Source organism: Carya illinoinensis, chromosome 1 (assembly GCF_018687715.1).
Source record: "Carya illinoinensis cultivar Pawnee chromosome 1, C.illinoinensisPawnee_v1, whole genome shotgun sequence".
Taxonomy (NCBI): Eukaryota; Viridiplantae; Streptophyta; class Magnoliopsida; order Fagales; family Juglandaceae; genus Carya; species Carya illinoinensis.
Window position 1 is genome coordinate 13,818,195 of NC_056752.1, and position 26,879 is coordinate 13,845,073.

Below are 26,879 nucleotides of genomic sequence, written 5' to 3' on the forward strand. Positions count from 1 at the left end.
CAACATCTTCTTATTTCACAGTACTTTTGTTTTTTTTGTTTTTTTTTTTTTTTTTTGCATGCACTAACCGGCTGAAGGTGTCGTGTCTGATCAGAATCATCAATGCCTCTTACAAAGTTCATGTTGCAAGTCTCAACCATAAATCCTAAGATGCCTGTAGCCCTCATAGGCATTCTATTCAAACGTGTCTAGACACAAAAAATAGAGAATATATCTATATGCTTGACCATGTTTCTATGAAATTCTGGGTTAGATTTATAACGTTTTGATGAATGTTGATTGCTAGCTACATTCTAGAAGGATTAATTACATCATCCCTAATTTCTTGCATATATAGTAATATTGTAGAATTTGTTGGCCATCATTTTAGGTGATTTAAATTTATACGAAGATGCTAACCCAAAAATGAGTGGTAGAGATCTTACCAATGGCAAAAATGAGTTCTTTGATGTCGAGAGCATGATATTTTTGATCAAGTGTTTTTGTATTATTCAATTTTTTCGTTGAAGCTAGAAACAATTATTTGATTTTTATTTTTTTATTTTTTTTGGTTGCTGGTCTGGTCTCTGAACACTAAAATGTGCAAACAGGTAACTTTAGTTACAAACTGGGAAGACAAAGTAGATTTCTCATGTTCCTATCCATCTCAGTATCTATTCTTACCTTACACTTTTGTTTTCCTTGATTGCAGGATCACTTTCAGGCCAATCACTTTGAAGTTGCTATTTGATGTGGAAATTAAATCACTGATTTTGTAATTCATATATTGTAATTTAGTATTTCGTAATGTAATGTATAAATAAAAAATAATATAATATGTAGTGTATTGTAATGCATGCATACTTGCATAGATGAATATTGGGATTTTTTTTTTTTTTTGTTTTACATGCATTTTTATTGCGAGGCAAATTAAGTGAAACTTTGATATAGGAGTTGATGATATTTTTCAACCTCTAAAGTGCACAATCAAATTTATTCTTTTGTTTTTATAAAAAAATCAGAGTTATATGTCAAAATATTAGATATATTTAGGCTTTTATATGGGTTTAAAAAAAAAAAAAAGACCCGGGTTCTGGCCCTCTTTTTAAATCCGGGTTCCGGTTTGGGTCTACCCAGATTCCCAAGTCGGAATCCAGATGAACAGGCCTACTTGAGACTTATATATCCTAATATTGTAAATATCATTTCCAATAAAGAGAATAATATATTGACAAATTATTATGTACATATTCTAAATAGACAAATTTTGTACAAATCTTTTATAAAAATGTGAGTCCCACTCAAAAGGAAAAAGTTTTTTCACATTTTTGTACATTAAGGTTTACTTTTTTATAAAGTACATACGTTAAACTTGTCTACTAAGATTTGTACAATTTATTTAAACAACTTGTAAATGAAAAGCTCATGTGTGGAGAGATGAAAATTGAAATGCATGGGAGTGAAGAGAAGAATAAAAGGTTCGGAGTTTCACAAATAAGAAGAATAGAAAACCAATTGTCATTTGTCAATAAGACCACGAAGAAAAGACAATGCTTGCAATTAAAAAAATATTAGTTTTGAGAACATGTTAAATGACAAAACTAATGGGTTAGTTACAAATTAGTCCTTAGGTTTTCACCCATTTTGAAATGGCTCTCTCATTTTAAATTTTTTTGTAATTTACTCCTTGGTATGCAAATTTTTGTAAGCAAGTCCGTCAGTTCATTGATCATCAATCTAGGGCTGCATTCAAGCCGTGCCGAGTCGATCTTTGTTCAAAATACTCAAACTTGAGCTCAAACCTGAGCTTGAGAGTTCTTTTTATTATTTGTTCAAGTTCGACTTATTAAGCTAAACCCGAGCTCGAGTTCGAGCCCTCCCACAAACGAGCTTGAGCTCCAATTGTTTATTTTTTTCTATTTTGTAAATAATATTTAATAATTAATAAATTAGATGAATAAAAAATACAAAATTTAATATTGAATTTATAAAATTAACAAGTAGAACCTCTATTAAATTATAAAATTTTAAAAATTTATAAATAATTAATATCTAACTAGCTTATATTTATCCATAATAATAATTTATTATATGCCTACTTATATTATTAATATATACGTATAATATAATAGCACATATATACTTTATATATGATTCATGCGTACTAGTATATGAAATTATTAAATTTTATCGATTACTTATTGTATAAATTATAAAATATACCTATGAAGTATATTCAATATATAAATATAAGTAATTAGATTAAATGTTATATATTTAATTATAAAAGTAGTACGACTATATTATTAGCTAATACATACATATATATATATATGTGTGTGTGTGTGTGTGTGTGTGTGTGTGTGTATGTATGTATATATATACATAGGTATATGTATATATTTATCAATATATAAATGACTTTTAATCGAGTCGACCTAACGAGTCGACTTAAACATAAACGAGTAGGCCTTAACGAGTTTTAGCCGAATTGAATCAAATTTTGTCAAGTATGTATCATTTATTAATTGAGCGGATTTCTATTTTAACGGATGAGCTTTTTTTTTTTTTCAATAGTCAACTTCGATTTAAGTTTAACCGAACGAGTACCGAGTGATCTATCGAATAAACAGGTTGATTTACAGCCCTAAATCAATCCATATAACGATGAGGTTACCATGTGGCGACCACTCATAGATCGACATGTAACATTTAAATGCCATTTCAACTCCCTTGTTAAAGAAATAGTAAAAAATTCCAAAAGTGAGAATAAAAGTCTCAAATGTTTTTTAAAAAAATAGATAAGAATATTAAAAAAGTAAGATAAAGATTTCCTCTTATATAAAAGGTTAAATTTTTTTTTTAAATTAAGATTTTCTGGGTCTTAAAAATATTATTTTAACTTTTTTTCACGTTTGTGAATTTTTTTGTAAAATAATCTTAAGATATTTTTCATAATTTTAAAGATTTTTAACCTAGTTTAAATGATTTATAGTTTTGTTCTTGTCTTTTTCAGAATAATTTTATATAATAATTTCAAAACAATAAGTTTTATTTTGTTTTTTTAATTTTATCTGTTTTTAATTAATTATTAACATTTTCTAGTTTTAATTTGTTTTTCATTTCAATATTTTTAAAATTTTTTTAAGTTTTGTTTTTTCTTTAAAACTAGAGGTTTTTTTTAGGAGTGAGAGAGAGGGTTCCGAAGGAAAGTAAGGCTGCGTTTGGTTGTTGAACTAAACTGAGCTGAGTTCTTTATAAATAATAGTGAGTTGAGTTGGTAGAGTGAGTTATGTGAAACCCATCTAAAATGAGTTTAGATATGTTTGGACGTTAAGATGAGTTTAGTACTACTTATAAAAAGTGGAAAAAGTTATGGGGCCTACCAATTATTGGAAAGTTATTTTAATGATTGAATAATTAATTTATTAAATCATTTACTAATAAATAACATAAATCAAACATAATTCTCCTTAGTGCATGTAAAAAAATTACAACAAAATAAAAACAAAATATTTTAAGCATCAGAGAAACAAAATTTTCTTACCCCATATTTATAAAAACAAAATAAAATAATTATGAACAAAATTCCTAATACTAATGCCCACATTTTATTCTATTATTTATTTACATATTATTTAATTAGTAGTAAAAAATGCAAAATGCAATAGGAGGAAAAAAATCAAGACTTGCCCAATCAATTGAGCTGATGCTCGTAGATAAGCTCGAGACAGTTGGGTCTCGCTCGAGCGAGATCAGTTGCTCCAGGTTGGTGCTTGATGCATTTAAAACCTGCTTGAGCGAATGTTGTTTATTTCGTACAACAATCACAACGCTCGATCCATTTAGCCCACGTTCCTCCCTCGAAAGTTTTTCCCACTACCATTTTCCTTCCATTTCTCACCTTGAACGTGCGTTATTCCAATGATTTGTGTAACGAAATCCTCTTCCACTCACATTAAGCCTATTCTCTTCAATTCCTTTTACATTTTGCATATTTTTTTTCCATTAGGGATTTCGGTTTGGATGAGAAATAAAGTGTTGGGTATTTCGATTTTTCACTACGAATTGAAACAAGGCATTTTTCGGGTTTCCCTTTATGTTCTTGCATGTGTACATTCTTGATTTCTTGTTGTATTGATACAACATGAAATTTCATTCTCAACTTGTATTGATATACATACCAAGTGCTCAATAAAATGCCCAAATGAGTCCTACATTTTAGTTTGGGAAGTAAATTGACCATAATTTTACCCAATCACATGTAAGTTTCAGACTTATATGACTATGACTGCAACTTCGTTGAAAATAACTACTGTAATTTATTTGTGTCAAAACTCAAATGACAAATTAAGGATTCTGCATAATTGTTTGGCAATAATTTCTCAACTCCTTAGTTAGGTCCTTGTCCATAATTTCTCAAAACCTTCTAGCACTCCATATACCCTGAAAATCAATTGGTTAGAAAATGTCATTGAATGAGTTGGTATATTTAAATCATTGGATTTTGAAAATTATGTGCCCTAATGCTTTTGTCAGAATGATTGCCATGAGTTTCAATACATATGGATGAGGAGGATAGGCACGACATGATGGGACTTAGTCTAATTCTCAGAAAAATCAAAGGGAGCAAATTGTAGGGTGTTTGACGAAGCTCCTCCATTCAAGCCTATCATTAGCTTTTTCAAGGTCAATATAGACTACATATAACTAAGTGCTCCTTTATTCATCCCTTTACCTACAATTTTCTTGTACTGAATGAGGTAATCAAGGGGATGAGTAATGGCATCTAGGGGGGTGGACTGAGACAATTGACCTATATCTTTGGTAATCAATTTGCATATTGTAGTGCAGTGCTCCCTTGACGAGATTGCTCCCTTATGGTGTCAGGTGTATCTCACTTGGGATTAGATAAAGAAAATACAATAGAGTCATGATCAAGATACAATAATTTTTCACTTTTCTCAAATATTTCCAACAAATCTAATCATTTTGCTAAATAATATAAACATAGGTTTAGGAAAATCAATAGGTGGTTGTTTTTTTTTTTAGTAAATGCATTGGCCTTGTTGGATCATTTTTGTGGAGTGGAACCATTTACTTCAATTAAATATAACTTCTTTATAACTTGTCTACTTGACTCTTTATATACACTCTGATTGGATGACTTTTTGTTTTGTCTTTTCCTAATTCTTGTTTTTATCGATATATGTTTTTCATTAGAGAGAGAGTGTGTGTGTGATACAAAGCCTAAACAACTTCTTTGGTTGAGGGTTAAGGAAGAAAAGGTGATAGATTGTTCATGTTGCTCATGTTTCATTTTCTATACTTCCTTTTTATTTTTTATTTTTCTTTATTTTGCTTGTTATACATGAAGTTAACTATAATCATGAAGAAGGAAAACCCTACATGTCCCTAGTGGGCTTCTTATAAAGGTCACCTTTAAAGACTGAACTCTTCTGCTTACCTATATTGCTTAATTTTAATGCAACCAAGTTTGGATATTTCATCTTATAAATTTGAATATTTTTAGTAATCAGTAATAAGTTGGCGATGATGGTTTCAAATTACGTCCCGATTTACTTAAACTGACAAATCATTGGTGTGGGGGGGGGGGGGATTATATAAATATCATATTAATATTTTTATATATACATGTTTATAGCCTGGATAATTATGAGGGCAAAAAAAAAAAAAGTTTTTTCTATTGTTCTGAGGTCAAAGTCACTCACTCACTCACTCAAGAACATTGACTTTCAATATTTTTTGTATATCACCCTATATATTGGGTCATTAACATTAATTTTGCTCAATGTTTAATTTCTTTATTATGCTTATAGACAAATACAATGCTATGGCTGCACTCTGAACAAATCATTCTACTCTCGTCCAAGCACACTTCCATAATGCTCAAACACAGCAACTCTACACTGAAAACTTTTCTCACTGCATTCATATTGTTGAGCATGAGATCTCCCTTGGTGAGCTTCAGAAGACTATACTGCCTTGTATTTTTGAGTCTCGTCAGTGAGTATTATTAACCACTGGTCTCCCCGCTCCGTTTGTAGAGTTGGTCCAAGAGTTTTACTCTGACATTCATGCCATCAAACTCAATGGTTCTTTTGACGTTAGTCTATGGAACATCCAATTCTGAGTAACTTTGAGCATGTTAGATGATTTGTTTAGCACCCCTTATGTAACCGACCCCCCATGTCCCAATACCAGAACCTTTAATTTGCGTCAAGGGCCATTGGATTGGGCCAAAAGAGATGACATAATCCTCGTGAGTATCGAGCACAAGGCGAACAACGTGGATCTTTCGCTTTCGCTTAGAATGATTAAGCGAAAGATGCAATGGCAAGAGGGGTCCTTCAGAATCGGCTACATGATAGAGAAGGCCTTCTCATCGGTGTTTATAATAAGAGAACTCCAAAGCTACACGTTGCATATGAGAGAGCTTCTATTTTACAAAGATGTGCATGGGATTTTTGTGCGAGTTCAGAGAGAGATGCACGCTTCGTTCGTGTTGCTATTTTAGCATGTCTTTTCTCACACTCCAACTCTAATGGTGTACGTGATGATTCTATGCATGATGCATCTCCTGCAATCTGAAACCCATCTTTTTTTTTTTTTTTTGTTTTAATATAAGAAACTAATTTGGGTAATGCAAGTAGTATGCAAACTTGTCTGTGCATGTCGTAAAATTACATAAAATTAATTTTTTTAATAATAAATTTTAATTTTTTCAAAATTAATGTACGACATTTAAATAAACGGTGATTATATCTATCATTACTTTTATATTATAATTACGGAATCAATTAAATAATAAAAAAGATGGGCTATTTAAATCCCGAGCCGCGCCACGCTGACGGGATTCGCTATTTAAATCCCCAAAATTTCTCATCGCTTTCCCTCTCCATCAACCATTTGCGAAGCCCTAAACCTAGAAATGGAGTGGAACGCAGAAACTCTTCAGTTCCTTTCCCAATGCTTCCTCCACACTCTCTCTCCGGCTCCCGAGCCCCGTCGCCGCGCCGAAGCTTCGCTCTCCGGGGCTTCTGACAGCCCTAACTATGGACTCGCTGTCCTCCGCCTCGTCGCCGAGCCCTCCGTTGATGAGCAGATCCGCCAAGCCGCTGCCGTCAACTTCAAGAACCATCTCCGGGCCAGATGGGCACCCGCGTCAGCGGATGAGCCCGATTCCTCCGCCCTGTCCCTTATTGCCGATCCCGAGAAGGAGCAGATCAAAGCGCTGATCGTTCCCCTCATGCTCTCCTCAACTCCCAAAATCCAATCCCAGCTCAGCGAAGCCCTTGCCCTCATCGGCAAACACGATTTCCCGAAGCTTTGGCCTGCACTGCTCCCTGAGCTTGTCGCGAACCTTCAGAAGGCATCGCAGGCGTCCGATTACACATCCATCAACGGTATTCTCGGCACCGCCAACTCTATCTTCAAGAAATTTCGATACCAGTACAAAACCAATGATCTTTTGCTAGATTTAAAATATTGTTTGGATAATTTTGCCGCCCCGTTATTAGAAATCTTTCTCAAAACCTCTGCTTTGATTGATTCGGCGGCAAACTCGGGTGCGCCCGCCTCCACCCTTAAGCCCCTTTTTGAGTCTCAGAAGTTGTGTTGCAGAATATTTTATTCCTTGAATTTTCAGGAACTACCTGAGTTTTTTGAAGACCATATGAAGGAGTGGATGACTGAGTTTAGGAAATACCTTGGGACGAATTACCCAGTGCTCGAGAGTAGTGGGGTTGATGGGCTTGCGCTCGTAGACGAGCTTAGAGCAGCGGTATGTGAGAATATTAATCTTTATATGGAGAAGAACGAGGAGGAGTTTCAAGGGTACTTGAATGATTTTGTCATGGCGGTTTGGAGTTTATTAGGGAATGTCACTCAGTCTTCTAGCCGTGATCAGCTAGCCATGGTTGCGATCAAGTTTTTGACCACAGTAAGCATGAGCGTGCACCACACTTTGTTTGCAGGTGCGGGAGTGATACCACAGATTTGTCAGAGCATCGTGATTCCAAATGTGAGGCTGAGGGAGGAGGATGAGGAACTATTTGAAATGAATTATATAGAGTTCATTAGGAGGGATATGGAGGGCAGTGATCTTGATACTAGGAGGAGAATCGCATGTGAGCTTCTCAAAGGGATTGCAACCAATTATAAGCAACAGGTCACGGAAATAGTTTCTTCACAGATTCAACATTTGTTAACCTCCTTTGCAGCAAACCCAGCTGCAAATTGGAAGGATAAGGACTGTGTCATATACTTAGTTGTCTCCCTTGCTACTAAGAGGGCTGGAGGTACTTCTGTCTCTACTGATGTTGTAGACCTTCAAAGTTTTTTTGCTTCAGTTATTGTGCCTGAGTTGAAAAGTCAGGATGTCAATGGGTTTCCAATGCTTAAGGCGGGTGCATTGAAATTCTTTACAATGTTCCGGAATCAGATATCAAAGGACATTGCAGCTCATCTGTTTCAAGATTTGGTTCGGTTCCTTCTTTCGGAGTCAAATGTTGTTCATTCTTATGCTGCGAGTTGTATTGAGAAACTCATGCTGGTCAAGGATGAGGCGGGGAGAGCAAAATACACTGGTAAAGACATTGCTCCATTTTTTGGAGAGCTGATGACCAACCTTTTTAATGCTTTCAAGTTTCCAGACTCTGAGGAGAATCAATACATAATGAAATGTATCATGAGGGTTCTTGGAGTAGCAGAAATATCTCGGGAAGTTGCTGGAACTTGCATCACTGGGTTGACCTCTATTCTCATGGAAGTTTGTAAAAACCCTAAGAATCCAATCTTTAATCACTATCTCTTTGAGTCTGTGGCCATTCTTGTCAAGCGGGCCTGTGAGAAAGATCCCTCTCTCATATCAGCTTTTGAAGCCAGGCTTTTTCCTTGCCTCCAGCAGATATTGGCCAATGATGTTACCGAGTTCTTCCCATATGCATTTCAGCTGTTGGCTCAGCTAGTTGAGTTGAATAGTCCTCCAATTCCTCCAAACTACATGCAAATTTTTGAGCTTCTCCTGTCACCTGATTCATGGAAGAGAGCTTCAAATGTCCCAGCACTTGTGCGTTTACTTCAGGCCTTCCTTCAGAAGGCACCCCTTGAGCTTAACCAAGAGGGAAGGCTTAACAAGGTCCTTGGTATATTCAATACCCTCATCTCATCCCCTAGTACAGCTGAACAGGGCTTCTACGTGCTCAACACTGTCATTGAGAGCCTTGAATATGGTGTAATTGCACCCTACATTTGTCACATTTGGGCCGCCCTTTTTGGGCAGCTCCAAAATAGACGAGCTGTAAAGTTTGTCAAGTCTTTTGTGATAATTATGTCACTCTTTGCAGTCAAACATGGTTCTACAAACCTTGTAGATACTATGAATGCCGTTCAGCCCAACATATTTTCTATGATTGTGAAGCAGTTTTGGATTCCTAATCTCAGGCTGATCACAGGAGCAATTGAGATTAAGTTGACTGCAGTTGCTTCCACCAGGCTTATCTGTGAGTCTTCAGCTCTTTTGGATGCTGCAAACGTTGAACTGTGGGGAAAAATGCTGGATAGCATTGTTACCCTCCTTTCACGACCAGAGCAGGATAGGCTGGAGGAGGAACCAGAAATGCCGGATATTGCAGAAAATGTGGGTTACACCGCCACCTTTGTCCGTCTATATAATGCTGGGAGAAAGGAGGAGGATCCTCTGAAAGATATAAAAGAACCCAGGGAGTTTTTGGTAGCTTCATTGGCAAGGCTTTCTTCACTTTCTCCTGGGCGATACCCCCAGATCATCAATCAATATATGGATCCAGCAAATCAAGCAGCATTGCTTCAGCTTTGCAGCACTTATAATTGCCCAATTGTTTGAGTAAGTGGTAATAAAGCAACTATGCCTTTGTTTACTAATTTACTATTGTATTTTTACTGTCATTAGTTTAGAATCAAGTATTTTTTGATTACCACTTGGAATGTCTATTTATGAAACAAATATGTAAAACAGCGTGGGGCTTTAGACTGAATCAGATGTTGACTGCCAGATCTGTTCTAATATTGGAAAATTGCATTAGTTATTGGTTTCTCATGCCTGATACTTAACACCTGACCAATTAGGTATATTAGACTGAGAGCCCATATCATAATGATGCAATCGCCATGATTCTCTCACTCAGTGCATTGAAATTTTTCCCCTTCCCTCATAATGTTTTTGTTATGTATTAGAATTTTACATATTTCATTTTATGTACTCTCTTTCTACCCCTTTTTTGTCTCAGGAAAACACCAAAAGCACTCCTTGGAAAACATAGAGATTAAGAGAAAAATCACAGAAAGCAAAATGAAAAAGGTTTCTAGAGAACACGTCTTTTTCATCAAAACATTTTAAATTGGAGAGAAACAAATAAAAACAGACATATTTGCAAAATAAATGTTAACATGCAATTGAACACATGAAGCAGTTATGGATTGAGCTCCTCTATCACCTTGTGACGTCTGAAATGCTGGCTTTCATTTCTTTGATATCTAGGCAGTGTAGTTAATTTAGTCGATATAACGACACATTGTATCTACGTTGGGTCATTGTTCCTATGATTTGGTTCCCATTAGAATTATGGGTTTTTTGTAAGATATCATTCATAAATTAAGAAAGTGAAGTGACTTAATTTTCTATATTACTGCATACTTCCCTTTGCTTGTTTGTGGATCTCTTGTATACTTCCTGTGTACTGAGGTTCATCCTCTTTAGTTATTAATAAAACAGTATCTTACTTACAAAAGAACCAAATATATATCACTGCATTAAAGGACCAATTAGTTGGACAGTACATGCTGTAAGTGAAACAATAATATCTTCATAAAAAACGAGATCAAAATAGGTGTTATTTAAGTTTGGAAAACTGGATGCTCTCTGTCTTGGAGCTCTGTTGGTGTCTACAAGAGTTGCCATTCAAACTTCAGCTTTAAACACTTTAGTTAGTTTAAATATCAATTGCACTTTGGTGTTTAGCTACAATGCTTTTATGTTATCTCTAAATTTATTATTATGTTTATTTCGTCTATTCAATGATGCCTTCCTGCTAGCTGTACAAGGTGCAACTGCACAAGTTGGTTTTGATGGAACTTAAATAAATGGCTTGTAATCATTATAATACGTCAATTCATGGAGAAAGAGGAAGCAATATGTAAACATATGATAAGAAAATATGTGGTTGCAAAAGATAGCTGTGGTTCACATCTATCAACAAAAACCAAGCCATGACAAGAAATGGAAGTAAGTATAAGTTCGTGGTTTCATTCCGCTCTTGCCTAGGTGATGAAAATGTTTAGAACTCCTCTTTATAGGTTTTTCAAGATTAAAAAATGACCAATTGCCTGAAGTTAAATTTCAATCACACACATTGTCCAAGTATCAAGTGAGAAGCTAAAGTATAGTGTGCACTATGTTGTGACAATGCTGCTGTCAATATTTTATTGTATTTTCCTTATTTTATTGATTTGAATAGAGAATATGGCATAGCAATTGATTAGGCATCTTCATGATGATGCCCTCCAGAATTTGAAGTTTCATTGTAGAGAAGTAGATGTTTTAGGGTCTTTCCCTTGACTTAAACTGTAACTTTATGCCGTGGGTCAGAAATAAAATTAAATACTAAGATGCTCCCTTGAAACTGCTAGTTTTGTTATTGAAATTCACCTGCGGTTGGTTTGTCAAGGAAAAGAGATTTTTATTTTTTATATTTTTTTAAACTTTTTTTACAGGTTGGGTTGGGGGGGGGGGGGGGGGGGGGGATTGGAATCCTTAATCAATTCTGGTTGAATCTTTCTGTAGATTTTAAAATCTGGCAATTATGAGCACTGATATCTAGGCTAAGATGTGAGCGTTTGCGGTTGCGGTTGAATTTGTCCAAGGATGAGCCTTATTAAAGGGCTTGTGATACACCTATATAAAGTGATCTCTCTGTGTGTGTGTGATACCTATTCATGTTAACTAGTAGGTACATATTTTCTACTGATATTTTATTCAGGTATTTTTATATTTCTCCTTTACGAAGAAATATTTGCCAGTGTGACACTGTGTTCTCTTAACATGGACAACGAAATAAGATAGTGCAACATTGTTTTCGAAACTGAATCTTTTTTCAATTTTTTTAATTAGGTTGCAGAGTGTCGGCATCTATTTTATAAATAGGTTTGTTGCTTCTGTAATTACTACTTGCACTAATCTCTCATGCTGGCTTGGCAGAGAATGAGATTGAGCATTCTTCCTTCGCGATTTTGTCACCCTTTCTCCTATTTATTTTGTGCTTGATTTATCAGCCTTACAGGATCGATCATCCAATCATTCAGTTGCACCTTGCAGGATCTTACCAGCAATGGAGTAGGCTTGTTTATGGGCACGGATTCAGTGACTCGTCTTCAGCAGATTTTGTGAGCAAATGGTATTTTTTACGTTGCAGTTTCTGGTTGAGATATTAATGGTTTACCATCGTGTTGTATAGTCTCCCAAGATCTTATGCTGTGTTGACTTGGGATTTTGGCGCTACCATTTTTCTTAGATTACAGACTACGATGCTCGGTGAGCAGATGGTAGTTTTACTAGTTTTTGGGTAGAAAAAAAATCTCCATCTTCCTGTTTTGTTGTCATGGTGTCTTGTCTGGCCTGCATTTGTGAGAAAGTTGTAGACTATATCGCGGTCAACCAAGTTATACTGTGAGAACTTGATCATACATGTATGAAATTGTGTTACTTTTTGTATCAATTTTCAGCAGCTATTTATCCAATGATTGTAGTTTGTGAATTGAAGATTTGAAAGGGGCTTATCATGATGTATTAGCCTTAAGCAGACAGTCACCATTATTAAGTGGCACTTTTTCGCAACACCAAGTGGTAGCCCAGTTATTACGAGTTGGCATTTCATGACTTCAAGTCAGGATATAAGTTGAAATTGTTTTTGATAGTGAAGCCTAACTTTCGGGTCATGAAATAGGCTTTGGATCAGCTGGATATTTTAGGGAATGCTGTCGTGACGAGCTTGCAATTTGAGCAGTGGTTATAGCTCAAATTGGATATTTTGCTGTGGGGAGGGTCTTGTATGATCGGGCCTAGGGAGAGTGGCTATATTGATTGCTCCCACCTCTCCTTTTTCACGAAAAGAATGACGGATTCCAATGAAAACATTGCAAAATTCATATAAAAATGTACAACTCTTCTTTCCTAGTTGTTGGGGTTTCGGTATATAGGCTTTCCCGGATATGCTGGTTGAAAGTTAATGGGAACTAATTAAGGTCTTGTTTGATTATGAGATGAGATGATAAATATGTGAATAAATGAGATAATTTATAAATAATAGTGAAATAGTTTTGAGTTAAAATATTTTATAAGATTTTAGAAAATAAGAGAAAAAATTGAGTAAAAATATTATAAAGTTAAAAATAATATTGTTAGAAAATAACTTTTTAATATTATTTTTATTTTGGAACTTGAATGTTTTTTGTGTTGTAATGATCAAATGAAAATGTTGAAAAGTGATTGTGTTTGAATGGTGTTTGGATGTTAAAATGAGGTAAAAAAAAATGATCTGTGAAACCAAACGGGACCTAAGTGAGTGGGCTTGGCACTTTATTTATTTATTTTCAATAAATTTTATATATAAGTTTTTTTTCTTGATATGTCAAGTTTTGTTTTGATATTGGAGTCTTTTATATAGGTGGCACTATAGCCACTGCTGATGGGAGCTACTGCTAGTTGTTTTGTGTGTTTTTTTTAATAATGTTATATATAATCACTTTTTTATGCTTTATGCGCACTTTACTGATATAATTGGTTGCATTAATTTTTTTAATATATAACCAATCACATTAGTAAAATGTACAAAAAATTACACAAAAATGTTTGCACTTAAAATTTTTGAATTAAAAAATTTTCTTAATCATTAAATTGAAAAAAAAAAAAAAAAAAAAAAAAAAAAACTAGCAGTAGCTCCTAGCGGGACTACCAACGAGCTCCCAAGCATTTCCCCTGTTCTATTAATTGGCCTAAAGATATTGTGTTTTGAATTATTTTTTTTTAGGAATGAGGTTATATTCCATTACAAACAGTAGTTTTACAACTATCTTATTTAATTATACAGATAAGATGAGATGAAAGTTAAATGTTAAATAAAATATTATTAGAATGTAATTTTTTAATATAATTTTTGTTTTGAGATTTTAAAAAGTTAAATTATTTATTGTATGTTGTGAATATTTAAGAAAGTTGGAATAATTAGATAAAATAAGGTGGTTTGTATAATCAAATGAGACCTGAGTAGTAGAGAACTTCTTAATTCTTTGGGTTTCCAACTAATGGGATGGATTGGTATTGGCCACTTAGGTTCAACAGCTAGTTATCAAGGGTATGGGTGGTAATTCGTGTTTTGTGGTCGTGTCCAATCATAAATATTTGACTATATAAGTCAACTTGAGCTCGACCCGTTAAGATAAATGTGTTAAACTTTCAAATCCTAATCAAATTCATTTAAATAATGGGTCATGTAGTGTTATCTATTTTGATCTGTTTAATAATTATTTAGAAATATGTTAAAACACAATACGAGTAATTTAAATTCGTTTCATGTAAATGAGTTGAGCTAATATGCACAACTCATTTGACCTAATTAACATAATTTCAAGTAAAAGTTATAATTTATATTTATTAATAGCCATAATATCTTTAAAATATTTATACATATAAATATTTTAAAGATATTAACATATAATAAAACAAATATTACAAACCTTACAATAACAAATATGAGCATAGGTCTAAAATTACAATCCTAACAAAAAAAACATAATTATATTGAAAAATACCAATAGTACAACTTAACAATAATAAAATCGTAATTTTGAAATAAAATATAAACATGTCAAAACAGGGTTGTTTTTGGATTAAGTAGGTCGACTAGTTATTGACCCATTATAAACTGTGTCTTAATAGGTCAGCCCATTTTGACCTAAACCTGTTAACATCAAATCTAAATCTGTTAATTTTGTATTGTGTTTATATTGAAATTACGAATCGTGTTACATATTATTACTCCTAATCAAGGAGGATCATATTATCTACTTGGTTAAAAGTTGTAAATTGTATAAAAATAAATTTACAAATTAATATAGCGCATCATACCATCAAAACTCTTTTGCTGTAAGGTATATATGATGTATTATATCAGGAAACATTATTTTGTAAATTTAATTTTATAAAATTCTTTTATGGAGCTAACACTCCTATGTTCATTTTGGCTAATATTACATTTACAATTTTTCTGCATCCCATTTTACAATCAACAAATATAATCGTGCCACCTTATTAAAATTTATTTTTAATTTTATAAAACCACCTTCCATTTTATATAAAATTGTAAAATATTTGTAAAAAATTGTAATTAGACTATTTTTCTTTCATTTTATTCCCAATCCAAATAAAAAGTAATCATTTTTTCTTTCCTTTAGCCCAATATTTCCATACGTGAGCTAATAGGCCCACAACTCTCTGTTTACAGCTCTGCTTAGAAGCCCACTAAACCCTAAAGTAGAGACTGATAGTTGAAAGACGACAAGTATCCACTCGTTCATTTGGATTTCCCATTATTCAGCTCTGATTTCTAGCCCACATGACTAACAGAGGCCCCCCCACCCAAGCTGGTGCGGGATGGCCGGCTGCCCTACCGCGTAGGGCAGGTAGCAGACTTACCTGTTTGGTTTATCTATATACAATCGTCGTGGTTTGTGGTTGGTGCAACACACAAACAAGGTAAAAGTAAAACCTCCATACATTTTGCAACGTTATACCTTTCGTGTGATGTTGACTCACACTTGCACACAAGAAGTTGTGCATTTGCTCATATATATTTATACTGTGTTGAGATTGGAAGGGTAACTCTTTAACAACCGCACAAGACAAAAGGTGACTCATATTTATGTCCGTCCCCAAAGTGACAAGCGGTGCTATGCCTACAAACTGGAAAATGCCAGGTCACAAGTGGCTGCAAGAAACTGTAAAACAGAAAACATTTATTTCCTGTTTTCAGAGGCACCAAAACCTTAATAGGAGATAGACCAGTAATGATTAGTAGAGGGTTTTATCCTTTACAGAGGAAAGTTAAAGCTTTGTGCTAACATCATGCATATGACAAGCATGCGTCGGATTTCAATTCTTAATCAATAGGACAAACAAGATGTCATCAAGGAAACCTCTTTTTTTTACCCTTTTTGTATTAAAGATTGTATTACATGCTTTTTTGTTTTTTCACATTTCTCTTTCTTTGTTGTGAAAAGGGTTTGAGACAAAGAATGACATTAACACTATCTTTTTGGTTAAGACTAAACTATGCCTAGAAAAGGTTCTTGTTTTTTCGAAATTTAAGTAGAAATACTCCAAGTACGTACCAATGGATAGCATAGCACTTGAAATGTTGTGTCACATGAATGGACCCCATGTAGGAGAGAGTGAAAATAAATGGATAAGAAAAAGGTACTCCAAAAATTATTTCAATTTGTTTGTTATGGTAATATATGAGTAATGTTACATACAATCGTGGAGTATGCAAGCGTCATACAGTCGTTTTAAAAAAAAAGTAAGATCTTTTATTAAAAAAAATAATTTTTTTATATAGATTTCATATTTAGAGTATGCAAGCGTCATACAGTCGTTTTAAAAAAAAAAAGATCTTTTATTAAAAAATTAATTTTTTTATATAGATCTCATATTTATTTATTTTTTTAAAATATTTGCATGACGCTTGCTTATTCTCGATTGCTGCTATCACTTCTCATTACTTTTACATATGAAATGGTTTAAGCTAGCTAATCAAACTCTTATAGAGATACCCATTTGCATAGTAAAATAAGATAGAAACTAGTCATACCCTAACCTACATTGCTTTTGTGGAAGTGTAAATGTTACTAAATTTTTTTGTGCACTTAGAGCACTCACAATGGCTCTTGTAAAATACATTTTTCTTTAAAATATAAAGGAAGATGGTCAAAAGTCCATTCCAATAGATCATCTATTTTATTTCTATTTTACATTTAGCTACAGTAAATCCTCTACATGTAGAGGTTACTGTTCATTCATCTAAACAATTTTTTTATTTCTCTCTCCTTTGTCTATCACAATAGTTTCTCTCTCCTTTTATATTTTCTCCACAAACTATTAAAGAATATAACATTTAAATGATATAGAAAATAAATAAATAAGCTGATGGATGACATATTATAAAAATCAGTATATAAAATAGAAAAAATGAATTTTGATGATGTATTTTAAAGGATATGATATATAAACTATTGTCAGTATATAAAATAGAAAAAATGAATTTTGATGATGTATTTTAAAGGATATGATATATAAACTATTGTGAGTGCTCCAGTGTTGTGTATTTTGCCACACTGCCCAACAGATGACTTCCACTAAAACAAACTTTTAATTAACCATTTTCTCAAGATACTATATATATATATATATATGTATCTAGATGCAATGCAAATCCTCTCCATTCAACAGTATTCTTAATGAGTTAATCATGATTGTGATAATGTAAATGCATTTTAGAACCTCCACCCAAATGGCTATAGTTCAGGCTCAGCCATATCTTGTCCCCCCCACCCATTATTTGGTAACCTGTTTCTAGCACTAGTTTGATTAACCATGGGTCCTTGAATGACCAATTAGTAGTAATTAGATATTAATTATGTTTAGTGCTAACTTTACCTATCTTTACCTATCTTGACCAATCTCCTATCACTCATATTGCTTACTTTGTGTTATATTTTTGAATTTATAGTACAAGAGAACACTTGGTTTTAAGCATGGTTAAGAAACAATTGGTGCACATACTTAATGGTGTGGGTGGTGGGGTATTGAGAACATGAATCTCTAAAGTAAAAAGAAAAGAAATGAAGTGATATAACTTACCTTGTCAAGTCACAAGATCATATCCTCTTGTGTTTTTCATTTTTTATTTTTTATTTTTGGGAATAATCCTCTATGCTTCTTTAGTAAAAGGGAAGTATCTAACGACGAATTTAGTCGATAAAAGCTCTCGAATTTGTTTGTTTATGTTTTAGTATTATTATTATTTTTTATTTTTTAAAAAAATACATAAAAATTCTTTAAAAAAATAAACAAAAAAATAAAAAATTTACACTGTCGGTAGAAATTTGCCTTAGCAGCTTTCTTAGTAAAAAGGATGTGGACTTCGTAATTATAGTAACATCTTTTCTCATTGAACACTAACATTCACATGGATGTGATATCATTAAAAGTCTCTTCTTCTTTTTTATTAATATTACAATTATTATATGGGGTCGGGATGATATTATTCATATAACTATTTTACAATTTAATTTATAATCAACCGATGTGATAAAACCATTTAACTAAACATATTTTTTTATTTTATTTTTTATTTAAATTGAAAATTTTACATAATCACTCTGCATCTAAAACGACGTCGTAAAAAATGTTATAAAAATGAATAGTTTCGATACAAGGAAAACTTTATGTTGGCATCATCCACCTTCGGATGCTCTCAAACTCGATGTTGATTTTGCTTTATTTAATGATTTGCATCAAGTAGGTGTAGGAGCTTTCCTTCAGGACGATCAGATGGTAAAGTTGGAAATGGTAATAAGAAAGCAAAGTAGATGGGGCACATGATGTTGAAGCAGCATCAGCATTGATAAGGTTGTATTAAGATCAAGATTTGAAATGTTGGATGAGATTCTTTGGGTACAACTTCTTCAAAATCTTCAAGACAAAGACCCCTTGTTGTATGAGATTAAAAGCTTTTATCAAAAGTGTTTCAATGAATTCTGAAGTGTTTAATGTGATTTGCCTCTCAACATCATTGCCATTGTGTTTGCCCGTTTTGTTTCCATACGTGCCAAATTGGGTTGTGCATAGACCCCACCTTTTATCATGACCACTTCACTCCACTTTGGTTTGAAGTTGAACTACGGATCCTCTTTTTTAGCAGAAGTGTAAAGACACCAGCTTAAGGTAAGTCTCTATAGAAAGAGAGAGAAAAAAAAAAATCTATTTACAAGTTTGTTTATTGATATATTAAATATATTATTAATGGAAAAGTTTGATTAGAGAGAAGGAACAAAAATCTTAAATTTTGAAGTAAGGAAGATGACAAAAGACTCATAATTTCGTGTATACTTAAAGAGTTGTTTCGAGAGTGAGATGAGATGAGAATTTTGTGAATAACAGTAAGATGATTTATGAATAATAGTGAAATAGTTTAAGATAAGTATTTATTGGATTTTGGAAAAGGAGAGAGAAAAAGTTAGATAAAGGATATTATAAACTTAAAAATCTGATTGGTTGCGTACTCTACTAATATGATTGGTTGCATCATTTTTTTAATATAAAATAGGAAAAATTTGGTTACAAGCAATTCTACGCACTAATATGCGCACTCATCCAACCTGATTGGTCAACAAGTCAGATTTTGAAGAAAATGATGTCAATTTGAATTTTAAATATAGAGACAACAATATTAGTACGTAGATCAGTATGTAAATAAAATAACTGTTTTAACCAATTACATTAATGAAATGCGTAATAAATATGAAAAAGTAACTATACATTGTGTAAAGACATTAACTTAAGTTTTATAGGAAAAAAAAAAAATCTATTTAGAAATCATTTTGTTAATATATTAAACATGTTATTAATGTGGAAATCTATCCGAAAGATAGATAAAACATTTTAAATTTGTTTTTATAGTTATAATAAATACCCCAATAAATGTTATTTTCACACTTTAGCTGTGATAGCAGGAATAATGTACAAAATTGGGTATGTTTGGATAAAAAGATCAGATGTGAATATTAATAAAATAATTTATTAATAATAATAAAATAATTTGAATTATGATATTTTATTAGGTTTTTTAATAATAGAGAAAATTTTTTGAATAAACATATTATAAAATTAAAAAATTATTTGAATAATATTTTTGTTCTGAAATTGAAAGAATTCTAATTTTTGTATTTTGTTGAAAGTTAAAAAAATTAATTAGTTAAAAAAATTAAAGATTTAAAATTAAATAATATTTTATATTTAAATAATATTTTTAAAAAAATTATAAAATTCATTTCTATCTCATCCAACTTTCTAAACAACCTCGCGAAAGGATGGAGAAGGATAAGGGGATTCTTAGGTTAACGGGTGGATCTAACGGCTTCAAAAGCGTCAAAATAGGTCAAAAGCTTGTCGTGATTTGTACGGACAAAGTGAACTAAGATCCCACATTGCCCAAAAAGGCTTAACAGTATTTTTTTATAATACTATTATTCTATTCCTACCACTTCAGATATTTTAAGTTTTTAGTTTGAACGGAAACAACGATTTAAGAAATTAAATATAAAAAAAGGTATTTTCAAACCAAAAAAAAAAAAAAAAAACCCAATAATAACATAAGAAATAAAGGATAATTTTCTTAGAACAAGACATTTAATTTTGTAGAATAAGATGATACGAGAATTTTGTAAATAGTAATAAGATAATTTATAAATAATAGTGAGATAATTTGAGTTAAGTATTTTGTTAGATTTTAAAAAATAAGATAGAAAAATTGAATAAAAATATTATAAATTTAAAATATTATTAGAATATAGTTTTATAATATTATTTTTGTTTAAAAATTTAAAAAAGTTGTAATGATTATTTTTAAAAAAATTTATTTTAGTTATATTTAAAAATAAGATATAATGATTTTTAAAATGGCCTTTATTCTACAAAATCTAGGATTTTTAAAGTTTTTTGTGACGCAAAAGCTTTTTGAAAATAAAAATTACTTACGGACAAAGACATATAATTAATATAAATGGTCTCTGTACTCTTTTTCATGTTTATTGTCTATTTAAAATAAACACGTTTCAAAAACTAAAAGTTTTCTATTTTTAATAAAAATTAGTAAGTTGATTAAGTATAGTATTTTTAATTTAATGATTTTAATTTTAAATAAAAATTATTGATTGAATAAGATGCATTAATAATCATTCCATAGGTTAAACTTCAAAACAAAACACAAAAATCTATACAATTTTTTCAATCTTTAAAACTAAAATAATATTATAAAAGTATATTAAACATATTTTTAACTTTAAAATATTTATATTCAATAAAAAAATTTTATTTGCAGTCCCCACTTGAAAATTATATGTGCAGACCCTTTATTAAAAGAGAAAAAAAATATCATTTTAAGAAGAATATTTTAATAATTTTAAAAATTTTTAAAGATAAAATTATCTTTACTTGTATTGTAGTTCTCAAATGGGGATTGTACGTAGCATTTATTTATTCAATATTTTCTTATTCATCTTTCAAAATTTAATAAAATATATTAACTCAAATTATTTCAATATTATTTACAGAATTATGAAATACTCTACTTTTGCTTTGAAAATCATGTAGTATATAAATATGCACTCAATCCTTAATTATTCTTTACTACATAATTAGCATAGTTCCCGGTAGCAAATGAGCTAAAAATCAAATGGGATGCTGCTAGAGGGGCACCTAGCGTTTACTGTTGGGCCGATCTCTAGTTGAATTTTTTTTTTTTTCTTTTAAATATCTTTTCAACATCTTTAGTCATTAAAAAATATAAAAAATGTACAATTTCACTAATAGTTAATTTTGTAATCATTAACTAAAAAAATTTATAAAATAAAATAAAATGCATAGACGTTAAGATTGGAGGGGCAAACTTATGGGTTCATTTAGCATTTTTCGTAAATAAAAAAAATATAGAACCAACAACTCTTTAACAACCAACAATAATAAAATAGCAAAAATTTTATGTGCAGTCATTTTTATGCACTCTTTTTGTGTACTCTAGTGATATGATTGGTTGGATATTAAAAAAAAATTAATCAAACCAATCATATCAGTGGAATGCGCAAGGAGTACATAAAAGTGACTGTATGTAGCATTGCTCTAATAATAGTGCCGCCTTATCAATAATGTTAAGAAAAAGTACACTGTTAGCAGTATTGCTCAGCGTACCGCTAGTTCAAATTTGTTCTTTTATTATTATTTTTTTAAAATTTTTTATTCTTTAAGAAAAAAATAAAAAAATATATATACTTTTATTAATAATTACGTCCTTAATCACTTAGTAAAAAAATATTAAAAAAAATTAAAATACTTGAGAGGTAATATTGAGGGGGCTAAGTATCATTTTCTTAAAAAAATGCTACTATACCTCCTAATTTATAGCACTTACTTTGCCTCCTTAACCTAACACCGGAAAATATATATTCAAAATAAAATATCATCCAAAAATGAAAAAAAAAAAAAAGAGGAAGGCTAAAATTATAGATTCTCTCTATCTTTTTATGTTTGTATGTTTAATTTTTTTTTTTTTTAACAAATCACATAGCACCACATAATAGAGGCATGTTAATGAAATAAAATGAGTGATAAAAACTAGTGAATATAGAACTATCATTGTCCTAATGTTAAAGTTTTCTTTATTAGAGTTTAAGACGCATTTAATTTTAGAAAAAAAGTTGTAAAATAAATTCAATGTATATCATCACTAAAAGATGAAAATACAAAAGAAACATATCGCAGCAGAGGAACACATGCTAAAATGGTCTCCAGATGGGGGCCGGCAGGCATGCATTCAAAACCAGCAGTCCCACCAATCATCATCATCATGTGTTTTCCAATATATTATTGTGTCAACAAAGGATGCACCCAGTCTGCAGATCCACACATGGAGAGGTCAACCCCAAAACTCTCTCTCTCTCTCTCTGTCTCTAGCTTTCACACCACCTAATTAATGTGGAAAAGAAAATTTCTTTAGCAACCAAAGTAATGGGAAGAATTCAGAAGATTCAAATCAAATACCAAGCTTTTCTCTCTCTCTCTCTCTCTCTCTCTCTCTCTCTCTCTAATGTGAAAAAGGAAATTTCTTCAGCAACCCAAAGTAAAGGGAAGAATTCAGAAGATTCTAATCAGATACCAAGCCTCTCTCTCTCTCTCTCTCTCTCTCTCTCTCTATATATATATATATATATATATATACACACACATAGGCACATACATATAAAACTTAAAAGAAAGTTATCTGCCAGGAATAGAATTAATGGAAACACTTAGCAAGCTTTCTGGTCAAGAGGACAAAAGAAGCCTTCATCTTATTAGAGTTTTTGTCAGCAAGTGATCACCCAATATGTAATTTTATTTTTGTTAATTTTTCAGGGATCTAATCTAATCTTCTATCCATATGGAATCTTACAGCAAAAAGATTATACGATAAGATTATCACAACTTTAATTTCAATTTTGCTTTTTGGAGTTATTATGAGGATTAGAGATCTTAACTCTTTGGAGGGGCCCACAAGTCATGTCGGAGCACACTAATAGCCATTGATCATGCATGATTGCTAATACTGGAAATTATGCGCTCCAAAACTAGAAAAATAGAATTTGTTGATGTAGAAAAAAAAGATTACACTTTATGATTAGGTTTGATTATAGAGATACTGGTATGTGTGAAGTTGCCAATTGTTTAAAAACTAAAGTGTTTGGAACAAATGACAGTAATTTTATACTGTTAAGGTTCTGAATTCAAATCTTAATTAACTCTGCATATTTTTTTATTAGGTTTGGATCTAAGAAATATATGTACGTGTAAAATTACCAATTATTTTAAAAGCATAAGTATTTGAGACAAATAATGATTTTACATTATATTAGAATAAAGATTCTGAATTCGAACCTTGACTTTGCACTTCATCTAATATTGAGGGAGAGTTTAGTTCATACGTAAATGAAAGTGTTAAAGATATAATATAAATAATTAAATTTATCTGTGTTTATTAGATTAAACTTTTAGCTTAAGTAATGACTTCATCTTATGCAACTCATTTTGACTGATTTTTCTCTCCATATTCTATATATGGTTACAAACTTGGCAGATTTTACAACCATAAAATCATGCATGGTTGAGAGGTTTTTAGTTAGGGTTTTGGGAAAGGTAAAATGCAGAAGAAGAACAATTTTGATGGATGATTTGTGAAACCTTCTCCTCCTCCTCCTCAAAACTCTACTTTAGTGTTTTAGAATCTGATTCTCATTTTAACACTAACCAACTAAAGTTCTTATTATGTTTTGCCAAGCATTTCAAAATAAAAGGTTCTCATTCTCACTTTACTCACTCCACCCCCCCGGGGCGTGCTCTAAGACTGAGCTATTGAGGTGGAGCGGTCAGTCGTTAATGCAGATAAAAGAATTCCTTCTTTTCCGTACGCTAGATAGGTACTTTTGGTAGTCGGCTCATATAAAGAATGCTGTTTTCGATGGTTAACTTGTGTTAACTTGTTGTAAGGCAAAAGCTTAGAGAATATCTTCTTTCCTTTTCCTAATCTAGTTTAAGCAAGGTGGAGGTCATCAAAACTCTGTTTTTTGTGATTTAGAATCTGATTCTCTCGTTTTAACACTAACCAAAGTTCTTAAGGTTCTCATTCTCACTTTACTCCCCCTCTAAAAGCTTGTAAAATTTGACTATGGATTAATTTTTAAGGTCTAAGGTTCCCTCTCTGTGGCAACGTACGGGGTTGTTATTAATAGTCAAAAGAGTTGCTTAATATCGAAAAGATGCAAAGAATCAAATCTTCCTTTTAAGCTAATTAACTTGATTTTTATTTTTCTAATCAAATCTCTCAAGGTACGAAATTGGGGGCTAAGGATTCTTCACTCGAGATCATTCCAACAAGAAACATTATACAATGGTAATAAGAATATTAAAAGGACATTCGAGTAGAAGAAAGTAAGACTCGCATGCAAGATACTCTCATTCCATATTTTCTTAGCCGATACGTTAACTCGAATAAATATTTTTAAAAAAATCTATTTATAAGTCTTATTTTTTTAACACATTTCATACATTGTTGATAAATAGTGTGCTAACACACTGCCTGTATATAGTAAAATTCTTTTAAAAATTACCATTTATTTTTATCACTTGTTCATTGTATCGAAACTAGCTATAGTCCCTTTCATTTGATTATAGTCAAACGACAAGACAAAATACATGGGGCATATAAATTAATGTTGATCTCAAAACAGTGAAAAGAGGTGTATGTGGAACAATGCAAATAATGCAATTAATGTAGTCGGTTGTTGAATGAGGTGTGTTTGGTTGGCTATGATTAATGAAACATAGTCGCATAAGAGAAGGGCATATGGTGCTTTAATATAATCATAGTTTAAGACTATGATTTGGATCCCACTTCACCACTAACTAGCTTTTGATCTTAATATACACAAAAGAATAAGAATATTCCTGTCCATGCTCATTATGCAACCTAGAATAATATTTTCTGCGTACCCATTCGTCGCTTTCAAAGAAACGGTCCTCAATAAACGTGAAAATTATATTAAACAAATTATGCAATTCATATTATTATTATATTGCTGGTTTTCCCCTTCCCCTCGATGATCTCCCTCTCCCTTTCCCTAGTCTTCTTTTGGTCAAAAGAAAAAACATATTTTAATCTCACCCGTGCTTCCTCACACAAGCATGAAGGCACACGTACGTGTAAGCATTCATAGTCATGATCCTATGATTATGATATTCTATTTTCATGAATTATTGTCTCATAGAATTATTCGGGATTAGAATGGGAATCAGATAGACACAACTTAAATTATTTTTATTCATTCTTAAGTCATTTGCTCTTAAAAATTAAAATGAATGATGAATAGAGTTATATTGTTGTTGTTGTTGTTGTTAGGTTAATATATTATTATATATAAGAGAAATATCATATGCAATGAGACCAATTAATATTCATAGCTTAAATACTTTTTTTATTTAAGTAATTGACTTACATAATTGTTTAAAATTGGTCATACTAACAAATATGACTACATATAGCAAAATAAAGGATGAAAAATAGTATTGCTCCTTATATAATAACTTTAGAAAAATATTTTAGTCACAAAAGATATTACACAAAAATAAACTCACAAACTAACGTGACTTGATGTGGTATGTCAAATTTAAAGTTATTTTTATCAAAAAATAAATCTAACATATAATTTTCATGAAACTACGTACAAGTCAATATATAAGTTTACTTTTATTTAATATTTTTGTCTATATAGTAGTTCTCATAACTTTAACATTGACAAGAAATGATAGCGTTGTAAGTATATTTGAGCTAATTTGTCTTGCTGCAAAAAAGCAAAAAGAAAAACGATTTCCAACTCCTAAAAAAACAGTCTTTATACATACAAGAATTTGGGTGCAAACCGAAGCAGAAAATTAAAGTTGGTTGATGAGCAACTCGAAGTTGCCTAAAACCACAAAAAATGTTGCCTAGAGATCATTGCTTTTATGAAAAACTACTGAAGAGTACGACTAAGATCAGTAATATTCCGTAAGATTTACTTAAAAAGAGAAGGAAAAAAGAGAGAAAAAAAGGATTAATATTCCATAAGATAAATGGCCATTACAAATAGCTCTCAAGGAATAAAAGAGCATCATTGTCGAATTTAATTTGCTAATGCTCGCTCCTTTGGCATTTGCAGACTGTTTAAGTGGCGTTCTCAGATGTCTTTTTTGATTTTAACAACACATTCCATTCTGCATTAACATCAATCTCGTATTACCTTTTCTTTTGTTATCTTAATGAGTAGTCTATTGTTTTGGTTGGTGGCATATGAATATACAAACCCCTTAAAGTCATCAGTCTTGATCATATATGCAGATTTGGTCTTCACTATTGTATATACCCTTCTTTTGAAAAATGCTGAGTGTTCCGGTAGTGGGTTTTGATAATGGGTTCTCGATATTTTTGTTTTACTCATTAATC

General features: G+C 31.6%; 1 protein-coding gene across 5 annotated transcripts; it reads left to right on the forward strand.

Moving 5' to 3' along the window:
- The first annotated feature begins 6,849 nt into the window (after positions 1–6,849).
- On the forward strand, positions 6,850–12,752 carry LOC122311347 (exportin-2). Of its 5 annotated transcripts, XM_043125919.1 has the most exons (3): positions 7,269–7,406; positions 7,649–9,865; positions 12,310–12,752. In XM_043125919.1, exon 2 carries the CDS (start codon positions 7,676–7,678, stop codon positions 9,863–9,865), a length of 2,190 nt encoding a protein of 729 aa, XP_042981853.1. In that variant the 5' UTR covers positions 7,269–7,406; positions 7,649–7,675; the 3' UTR covers positions 12,310–12,752. The 5 variants fall into 5 exon arrangements, with proteins under 5 accessions (XP_042981834.1, XP_042981848.1, XP_042981826.1 ...); XM_043125900.1 differs by having other exon boundaries at positions 6,850–9,872; XM_043125914.1 differs by having other exon boundaries at positions 6,850–9,872; positions 12,353–12,752.
- Positions 12,753–26,879: the final 14,127 nt, after the last annotated feature.

What these genes read in the sequence shown, in the direction of transcription:
- LOC122311347 (XM_043125900.1), top strand. Translation starts at nt 6,932, where the DNA reads ATGGAGTGGAACGCAGAAACTCTTCAGTTCCTTTCCCAATGCTTCCTC.